Below are 11266 nucleotides of genomic sequence, written 5' to 3'. Positions count from 1 at the left end.
GCTTTTACGCCTTTCTGCACCTTCCCCGCATTTTTTTTCTATATTATGCCTGTAAATGCCTCAATGCCAAGGCAATTCATTTACATTTAATGATATTTTTGTCTGCGAACAGACACTGGCATCTTGGCAATATGGTTCTGGTGAAGCCTAGTCTCAACCTCTGACAAAGAAACCACATATTTTTCCACGCAAATGAAAGACAATGGATTCCATTTACCAATGATAAACCCATATTTCTCTCGTTTATTGGTAATTAAAACCACAATTTCCAGCAACCAAAAAGGATACGTAAAATCGGTACATAAGTGTTATGCAAAGTATAGTTATAAGATAGGGACAGCAAAAACTTAAAAATCATATCTAATTCACCACTAACCTAAGACAATGAAAACCACAAATGGAAGCATTTGTTTCATTTTCTTTTCCCTTTCTTTTTTCCACTCATTGGACATCAACTGAAGCAAATTGTCAAAATACCCGGATGCTGATAACGACAGCAATAAGAATGAATGGTATTTAGATCTAATCCTTGTACTTCATTTCAGACATCTGGAAGCCAGGCATTTCAAATGAGGATGAAAACTTCTCAACATCGGTCTTGAGCTCTTCAATATCCTTGTTGTTGTCCAAACCTTTATTGAAGTCCTTCAAAAGCTTTCCATACTGCTTTTGGATATTCAACGTGATGGTCACAGCACGGTGGAGGAACTCTCCTATCTGTTCAAAGTCCTTCTCAACCAAACCTCTTGAAGTCATGGCAGGCGTACCTGTCAAGAGCAACTTGCATCAAGTGTTGGCACCCAAATTAAATCATGCAATTTTAATAAAAATTTGACAAAACTTGGAAGAGTTGGGTCATCCTCTCACTACCGAAGGAGTCGGCTGAAGAGAACTCCTTCACAAAAAGCAATAGAGGTATAAAAGAGAAGATGCAAAGAAAACAACTTCTAATGTAATTAGTTATCTTTCTGTTTCTACACTATGCCCATTCACTGAAGCACAAGATAATTCAGGTGTCAGTAATTCCAAGCTATTTTTCTGTTTAAAGTCGTTATTTACATGCAAATTTGGCATCCTTGATTTCCCTTGTATAAAACTCTAGAAAATTTGAGGATCCAAAGTAACTCTAGATCAATGCAGCAGGTCTTACCAATTCGTACTCCTCCAGGAGCCAAGGCACTGCTGTCACCGAATACAGCATTCTTGTTGACAGTGATGTTGCACAGATCACAAAGCTTCTCGACCTTGTTGCCTGTAAGATCAATGATAAAAAGATCAGAATTGAATCAAAGGCAATTATTGAATAACCCTCAGGCCAAGTAATTCAACTGACAAACCAGTCAATCCAAGAGGTCGGAGATCCCAAAGGACAAGGTGATTTTCAGTTCCACCAGTAACAAGCCGGTATCCCTTGCTGATAAGGTAGTTTCCAAGGGCAACGGCATTGGCCTTAACTTGTTTAGCATAAGCCTTGAATCCAGGTGACATGGCTTGTTTCAAGGCAACAGCAAGAGCACCAATCTGGTGATTGTGGGGACCACCCTGAAGGGATGGGAAAACAGCAAAGTTGATCTTGTCTTCGAAGTCATACACTGCACCTTCTGGTTGGCCCTTCTTTGGTGGCTTTGGTCCCTTGCGGTAGAATATCATACCAGCCCTAGGACCCCTCAAGCTCTTGTGGGTGGTGGTTGTGACTATGTCACAGAACTCAAAAGGGTTTGCCGCCTCCTACTCCAACAATAAAATCGGTAAGAACTAGTATCAATAATCCATGAGTGGAAAAAAGAAAAAGAAAAGGCCCAAATTCCACAACCAGAACTATTACACAAAGGAATCTAATAATGCTGACATATTGATTGGAAAAAGTTTAGAAATGAAATTTAGTAATTCTTCAAATCTAAGCAACTTCATAAATGAAATTTTGCATTTCAAAAGAAAACTTTGGAGAACAAAACAAACAATTTGATGAGAAGTCATATTCAGATCCACTCACATTTTCCTCACCCATATGCATTATTACAGCCAAAAGACTTTTCAGAACCAAATCAAACCAACCCCACTAAGACTTCTCAGATCTGATTCATATTTATTAAAATACATTTCATTTATAAAATCCTTTCCATCATTTGATCTCCAAGACAGCTTAAATTTTACACCCCAAAACAGGAGAAAAAAAAGTACTAAGTTGAACTCATTTGTACCACCGCATGTGCATTAAAAGACAGAAAATGAACCCATATTCTGATCCTAGAAGTCATTTTATAAATTATGATTATAATACGAAGGGCTCAGATCAAAATAATAATCTGATAAAAATAACTTTCAAACCCCAAATCCAGAATCTAAAGTCATTCTAAGTCCCACAAACACCAGATCCAATCCTGAAAACTTTTAATACCAACAGTTGAAATCCCAGCTAAAATCTCAGATCTAACCCAACAATCAATAGCATGCAGGGTCAAAGGAAAACTAAATAAGATCCAAGTAAAACAATATACCTGAGCAGCAACAAGGCCACTAATGTGAGCCATATCACACAATAAGAGAGCACCACACTTATCCGCCACGGCCCTGAACCTGCCGTAATCCCAGTCCCTCGGATACGCACTCCCACCGCAAATGATAAGTTTGGGCCTGAAATCCATGGCCTTCTCTTCCAACTTATCGTAGTCAATGTACCCAGTACTCGAGTTCACCTTATAAGGCAAACTCTCAAAGTAAATAGAAGTAGCAGAAATCTTCTTCCCTCCGGAGGTATAATACCCGTGAGTCAAGTGACCGCCAGAGGGTAAATCCAGCCCCATGATCCTGTCATGGGGTTGGAGAACAGCCGTGTAAGCGGCAAAGTTTGCCGGTGAACCAGAGTAAGGCTGTACATTGACACCCCACTGGGTGGGATCGAGATGAAAAGCCTGTAGAGCACGAGCTCTACAGAGATTCTCGATCTCATCAATGAACTCATTGCCTCCGTAATAACGGTTCCCGGGCATGCCCTCGGAGTATTTATTGGTGAGAGCACTGCCGAGGGCTTCAATTACGGCGAACGAAGTGAAGTTTTCTGAAGCGATGAGCTCGATGCCGCGGCATTGGCGACGTTTCTCCTTCTCGATGAGGTCGTGGATTTCGGGGTCGACGGATTCCAGGGAGGAGTTGCCCCAAGTGCTAACTGCATCCATGTTTTTTGAAGGAGGAGAAAAGAAGAGTGGCAAATGGGGAAAATGGTGAGGACAGGTGGGAAGCGATTGAAGATTTTTGGGATTTATAAAAGAATTTGATGAGGTTGGTGGAAGTAGTTTGATGACCTTTTCTTTTCCTTTCATTTTATTTCTTTTTTTTTTATACACTTTATCTTATTTTATTTTAATGGATGGGTTTTAGGTGGTTGTTGGATTTTTTATATTTTAAAATTTTTTTAATAAAATTTTATCAAATTTGAGATTAAAATATAAATAAAATTATTTAAAAAATAAATGAATTTTACATATATGTAAATTAATACTATATTTTATTTTACACAATGTAGTATAAAGTAAAATTTTTAAATTTTTAATTAGATTCATAAGTTATTTATCAAAATATTAAACTATTAATATTTGACTTAAGAATGAAAGGGTTGAATGCAAGCATTTATGGAGCAAAATTTAAGAAATTTAAGAGTAGATTGATCATTTACATCCTAATCTTTTAATATGAGAGTGGTTAAAAGACATTAAAAAGGTGAGTAAACCACTAATCAATGAGATATTAATTCAGTGATATTAAAATTAAAAATTTATGAGTTCAAATCCATTCATAATTCAAAATATTAAAAAAATCAAATGACTGGAAATTATTTAAGATTGTGAAAAAGAAAAACGATCTTAAGTTTTTCTCTTATAAAAAAGTCTCAAGTTTAAATAGTTAAGAGAATAGTTTTTAAGGTACTCATAATTATTATTCTAAAAAAAAAACTCATAATTACTTAAAATTTATACCTAAAACTTCCTAATATGATTATTGAAAAATTAAATTAATGTTTTAAAATATGAATGAAGCAATAAACATATGCATTGAGATATATCAATGATATTATTAACATATTATTATTTTTGTCCAAATTAAATACTACTAGCTAGTATCACAATGGACTTAATAATAAATCCATATAAATAGGATTGTTTTCTTTTATGAAACAAGGTACTTAAAAAGAGTATTTTGTGAATATAAAAATTGCTTAATTGATTTATGTAACTATCTTTAAAAGATAATATATAGTAGATTCGTGATTAAATTTTAACATTTGTAATTTTTTTCATTATTCTTAAACTATGGCCCTTTTTATAAAAAAAAATAATTTTTTAAAAAAATGCTAAAAAATATTAAAATATAAATGACATAACTAGTTGATGAAATCTTGTTTCAACAGGAGAAAAGAATTCTAAAATTTTTAATATTGAATTCGAGTCTCGCTATGTATGAGTTTGATTCAATTTTATAATTATGAATGAATGTTATGAAAATCTTTTTGTGTTATTTCAAGACCCTCCTAATTTATTTTGAACTTGCTTGCCGATGATGCAACAGGAAGAACTTTGTATCGTACTATTTTATGATCTTTATCTAATTCTAGTTTCCTACCAAAAACAAATTTATAATTATGATATAATTTTAACTCATAAACTTAATTAAAAAATAACTTAAATAAAATAGCTAATGTCTATGAATATGCATATATGAATTTCAGAGTATTATTGGTCAATCATGTGAATTAAAATAGAGACTATAAAAGAGCTTTCAATACAATAAATTTTATCGTGTTTGATATAAGTATTTACTAGACTTGATAATTTATATTATCGTATTGTGTAAAATATTATATTTACATCATGTTTTATATAAAAATTACGTGTCATAATTCGTGTTAATACAAAAATTTAAAGTATAATTTTTTTATTTTATTAAATCTATTTATATTTTTTAAAAATTTTAAATCGTATTATTTTCGTATTTTTTATTTATATCATTTTTATATCATGTCACCATATCTTGTTTCAAATTATCAGATTTAATATTTACTTACTCCCACAACAAAGCTGAAAAGTGCCTTAAAAATGGATTGCAGAGAAACGGATTGTAATCAAACAAGGTCGAAAGCCAGATTCGATATAACAGATCAAATGAAGCTAAACCCATTTATTTAAGTGACCAAAATCATCAGTTTTGGTAAGAACACCTAACATGTGTTAAACATGGCAACTCATCGATTAAAATTTGTCCATAAATGTATATCTGGCTCACTAAAATAACTGGATGATAACGTAGGTCATATGTGTCCTCAACATGTCGCCATTTATCAAGGGTTGGTAAACGTTAGGAGCTGTAGGAAAGTTCCACTCAATTTGCTCTCAGGTTTGGTGGCTAATGGTAATGGTGTTGTTGAGTGGCCAACTTGTCATTTCAACACCACCACCAACCCCCGCCTGAAAATCGACCATTTTCCTTTCCTCCACTGCACCCCTTTTCTCCTGGAAACTGACCTTTTTGGGGGTTGGTGTTATGTTGTGCAAGCACCTTTCAGGTTTCAACCATTGCCCTGAAAAGTTTTTCAACTTCCATTTTATTAATGAATCTGATATGATAAATAATGACAAAAAAAATCAAAGAGACCATGGAAATTTCAAATGTGCCAAGAATAGTAATGGGATTTATTTATTCATTAATGTTAAGTATGATGGTCAAGCATTACCAACCCTCACCAACCCAACTAGGAGTTCGAGTCTTAAGAGGCAGAAAAATTATTTTCTACTTTGCTTGGCTTATATTTATAAAATTAATTTATGAATAAGATTGTCATTTTATTTCTATTTTATATCATATTATTTTACACTATTCTAATTTTCTTTCAGGAATTCCATTATTCCAATCGGTTCAAAATTTGTTGACTTAGGAAAATGTCGCCATTAAACAAGGAAAGTTATCATCACCGAGTATTAAATCCAATGACATATAGGCTTATCATTTTTTTAAAGATTACAAATTCAAAAAAATTTATTTATGTAATACCTTTATCAAATGAATTAAATAAATAAAATTAAAGTAAAAATAAATTAAAATTAAAAAAAAAAAAAAGTTGTCAATCTTACTTCACCAGCTACGAGTACGGGTCTTATAAACTTATTTTTGGTTTTCTACAAAAATATAGAAATAGAATCTATGTTTTTGTCAGGTTTCCTGCACATTGGGGGGCTCAAACTTCGATATAGATCTGCGACCAACCCCCATGTACATTTATTTTTCTTATTAAAAATTTGTATAATATAATTTTTTTTATGAGACCTTTTAAAATTTTTTAATTATTTTAAATTTTACTTAATTCAAAATCAAATCACATTAAATTTTATAAAAAAATTAAATTTTTTAATATTTATTTTTTTATTTATAAAATTTAAAATCGACATTTTATTTTAAAAAAATCAAATTCATTAACTACTGCGTCGTTGATTAATTGTATAATATAATTACGTTAGATGTTGGGTACTTAAACAAACTTTTAATAAACTTCAATTCCCAACAACAGCCCGTAAAGATTGCACTAAACAAAAGAAACATTAAAAAAAGAATTATGATTAATAAAATGAGGTTTCACAAATGTCCAACTATGATACATGTTAAATAAGAAATTAATCAAATTATTTCGTCTTTAAATTTTTTAACTTTGAGACAATGAATTTAAAATTAGATTTATGCAAAATAAAATAAAGGGTTAATAAAAGACTTGAAGTAAAAAAGTAACAAGTGAATTCAGAATGCAAAAAATACAAAATAAGATAACGTTATATCATCAGAATTAATGTTATTATTATACTATATATTAATATTGAATTTTGATACTATGTTTTAAGTATGTGCCTTTAATTTTATTGATTTTAAAACCTAATGTACCCAAATTTATGAAAATTTTTATTTGCTTTAAGAAAAATTTTGTGAAGTATTCTAATTATGTTACTATTTTGTCCAAAAATTAATGAAATTGAATGTATATTGACAATATTTGTTATTTGTATCAATAAAATATTTCATTAAATATTAGAATTTTATTGATTTTATTCAAAAATCAATAAAAAATAAAAAATACGGTGACAAAATTTAATAAAATCAAAATATGTTAGCAAAATTTAATATTTAATAATAGTATAATAACAAATTTCACCCTAATCCTAACTCATCAATGGCAAAATTGACTCACTTGATCCTTTGTCTGATTTTATAGTCTTTTAGATTTGAACTTTACAAATTGACATGTCTTGTTTTATTTGTTTTCCTAGCAAGAGGATAATTTTCAATATCTACTTCCTAGTTCTGATTTATGACCCTTTATTAACATTAATGGTATGTTTACAAGTCCATAAAATAGAATATGATCTCAAATTTGAAAAAATAGAATGGTTATCATAGTAATAAGTTTATGTCTTTACGGCAATCTTGAGATCCACATCTATTTTTGGTAATTTGTGAATTGAAAGTTATATATTGTGTTAAATACGAGATAATATAAGATATATAATTTTTTTTGAAAACACGACATAAATTATTAAATGTGATAAAATTTTAAATATAAATATAACAAGTTTGTTGTATATGTTATACACAACACAATATGACAAACACTTTTAAAATTAATCTATTTAACATAATATAATTAACTTGACATGATTAGACATGATTATGGTTTAAAATAAATTATAATATATAAAATTATACTAATTTATATTAAATTATAAGTTAATAAGAATATAAAAAAACGTATTTAATGTTAAACGTGTTTATGTCTTTCATATGTTTTATATATTTTCATGTGGTATGGTTTAATTAATATATGTCTCATATATTTTACACATGTAAAATATATTAAATAGACATGAATAATGTGACAAAAATTAAGATTTTCTTTATCATATTGATGATGATCTGCTTCTTGTATCTTAAGTTGTAGTCTTCCATTTCAAGTTTTGGTAGAACTTAAGATGAAATCTTTTAAGAATAAGAAAATAACTTTAAGGCGCGTTGTAAATGTCACTTTTCTTATGACTTATTTCGTCCCGAATAGTTATAGTATGCAAAAAAGAATATAATCGAAATACCTCCAAGATACAATAAAACATTGTTTAATTTCACTTTGCACTTGTGTTATCAAACCACTAAATATCTCTTGATGAAAATAAAATATCAAACTTTGAACATTAATTTTTGTAAAAATAATATCAAAGTAACTTTATTTTATTTATGAAAGAGAGTTTATGAATTATCAATTCTTGAATATATCCAAATGAACACTTTCAATCTCTATTTATAGAAATCAAATCCTAATATTATAATTCTTTAATTGTGTTGTTTCAATTAAATATTAATTCCTTTAATTAAAAAAATCTTTTTGAATAAATTAAAGTTATATTAATTTATTTGAATACTCATTTTTTAATGAGAACAATTGATTTCTTTCATAAGATAATCAACTATTTCTTTGTATTTTTTGTTTTCAAAACGCTCCACAAAGTAGAGTAGTCAATTACTAACTTATGATAATTGACTTTTTTCTTTTTAATTTTAGATTACTCAAAACTTAAAACAATTCATAAAGTAGTTGATTAACAGTTAATTGCCTAAGATAGATAAACAACTATTTTTTAAAATTTTGTATCAAAACCTTGTTGCTTTTTTGAAATTCATTGCAGTTGATCCCTTTAGTATAAGGAATCGACTGCTCTTTCGGTTAATACATGGTAATTGATTGCTCTTATTAAGGTAATCAATTGTTTTTATAGTGAATTATCTTGCTTTGATTTTTTAAGTTTTAGGATCAATACTATTGATTATGAATTTTTTTTAAGCTATTTAAATAGTTTAATATAATTTCTCTGATGTATAGATACCTCATTTTGTCAGAAATTTTTTCGAGACGAAAATGGGCTTTGACCGAAATTAGATATAATTGAAGCTTCGGAACCAATGAGAAAAATTTTAATATTAATATTAATTTGATTTATTTGTTATTATTATTTTATTTGTTTAATTTTAACTGTTTTTTAAAAAAAGTTCAAATAAAAAAAAAGAAATCAAAAAATGAAAAAAAAAGTTTGAAAATCTTGGATTTGATCCTTTTGGGCTTGATTTATGCACAATCAAATTCACAAAAATAAAATAACAATAAAAGTCCCAATTCATGTGGAAATATTTCCAAGATTAGAGGGATTGAATCCCAATAAAATGAACCAAAACCACAAATGAGAGGAATGGGGGAAAACTTTGGATTTGGATGAGTTTTTTTTAGTAGGTATTAGGTTTTTTTTTTTATGCTAAAATTTTTGGAATTTGGGATAAATTGGGTTTTTGTAGGTTTTGATTTTTTTCAAAGATTCTAGTTTGGGTTGATGGAAATTGTTTGTGAATATTTAGAAATTTTAAAATTTTGGATTTGAGTTATCTCTAGATTCTCTAGGTTTTTTAGGATTTTTTTGAAAGTTCTTTCGTAATTATGGGTTTTGATTTAGCTTTGTATTGTGTTTTTTTTTTTTTTTTGTTAACTTGTGATTTAAACTTTTAGGGATAATTTCATTTTTTTTGATTTGTTGGAGTTTTTCTAGTTTTTATTGGAATTTCTAGGAAAAATTGGGTTTTTTGGATTTTTTTAATGAATTTTTCTATAAGCCTTTGAAGTTTTCGACAATATTCACGATGGTTAAAGAATCTTGAATAGTAGTTTCTAGGTTTGTTTGAAATTTTCGATAACCTACTGAATTTTTCAGTGTCAAAATTTGCATTTTTGATTAGGATTTGAAAATTTTTGAATTTCTCAATTGGTGGCTAGAGAGAAGGCAATGAGAAGGTTTTTAGAGAGAGAGATAAGGCATGAGTAGGTCTAAGAAAAAACAAAAGACCTTACCTCTTATATCCATCCAAAAAGACATCGTTTTGAAAAGGCTTAGACTTGCATGAATCTAAGCGAGACTCGCGTATAACCCGTTTATTCAAACTGCTCAATTCGCAGGTATTCATTTTACTTTTTTCATTTTATTTTTTGTTTTCATTTTTATTTATTTGATTTATAAATTTTCTTTTATTTTATTTATTATTATTATTATTTTTTTAAATTGAACGATTTATTATTATTTTTAATTGTCTTTATGAATTTCATTTTATTTATTTATTTTATAAAAAAATCTAAAAAATATTTTTAAAATAAATTCATGAATCTTACCAAACAATTGAAAGATTTTTCATGAATTTAAATTTTTTTATAAATTTTACCAAACTATTGAATAATTTTGTAAATCGATAATAATAAAAAAATTTATTATTAATAAAATATTTTGTTTTGATCCCACTAAATTATTGGAAAATTTGCATTTTAAATTAAATTTTATTAAACTATTAGAAAATTTAATACATTTTCTAAAAATAAATTTACAAAAAAATCTCACCAAATTATTGAGAGATCTGCATCAAAGTAAATCTTATCAAACTATTTAAAAATTTTACTAATTATTTTTTTGAATAAAAATATATTAATGAATTTGACAATGGAGCTTCTTCATAGTGAGATACTAGTCTTTATGAATACTCGTAAAATAAGAGAATTATCTTAAATTACTACCAAACTATTAGAGTAATTTTAAAATTAATTTTTAATATTAAATATTTTGATAAATTATAAATATGATTAAAACTTAAATAATTTAAAATTAAACTAGTACCTTCATTTGAATAGGCATTGTAAGGGTGCTATAATTTTTTTTACGTATAACGGTATTTTGAATTTAAAATCTAATTTTTGTGGATTAGAATAGATTATTTAAAAATCTCTAAATCAATTTTAAAACTCTTATTTAAATAAAATAGATTCTATCTTATGATCAATCACACAAACAAAAAAAAATTGATGACAACTTTTCTAATTTATATTTTACGATAAATTCACTAATTTGTACATTATGACATTATGTTTAAATTTTTAATTAATTAAATTATTTTTATATTTTAAAAATATTTCCACCGTAATATGGTATAAAAATTATATCATATAATTAAACATAAATAATTTTTTTACCACTTGTATACAAAATTTTTCATTCCTTATCAGTATTTAAAATTCAATATTTAAAATAGCCCTATAATAGCCTTACAAGCAAAGGCAATATTCACCCCACCGACTACTTTTGACATTTTCTCACTGGTACTTTCAAATTATATATCGATTGTTTTATCAAATCAGAACCGAGGCAAGCTTTTT

At 27.9% G+C, this 11266-nt stretch overlaps 1 protein-coding gene across 1 annotated transcript; it reads right to left on the bottom strand.

Moving 5' to 3' along the window:
- Positions 1–212: 212 nt before the first annotated feature.
- LOC111287915 (serine hydroxymethyltransferase 4) lies at positions 213–3229 on the bottom strand. The gene is made up of 4 exons (XM_022878612.2): positions 2499–3229; positions 1338–1728; positions 1151–1252; positions 213–767 (listed from the first exon to the last, which is right to left on the bottom strand). The coding sequence occupies exons 1-4, from the start codon at positions 3174–3176 to the stop codon at positions 523–525; spliced, it is 1416 nt and encodes a 471-aa protein (XP_022734347.1). The 5' UTR covers positions 3177–3229; the 3' UTR covers positions 213–522.
- Between the last annotated feature and the right edge of the window lie 8037 nt (positions 3230–11266).

This window comes from Durio zibethinus, chromosome 4, assembly GCF_047325235.1.
Source record: "Durio zibethinus cultivar Kanyao isolate XHJ-2024 chromosome 4, ASM4732523v1, whole genome shotgun sequence".
NCBI classification, from domain to species: domain Eukaryota; kingdom Viridiplantae; phylum Streptophyta; class Magnoliopsida; order Malvales; family Malvaceae; genus Durio; species Durio zibethinus.
Note: the sequence above shows the minus strand (reverse complement) of the source record. Positions and strands in the feature narration are given on the sequence as shown.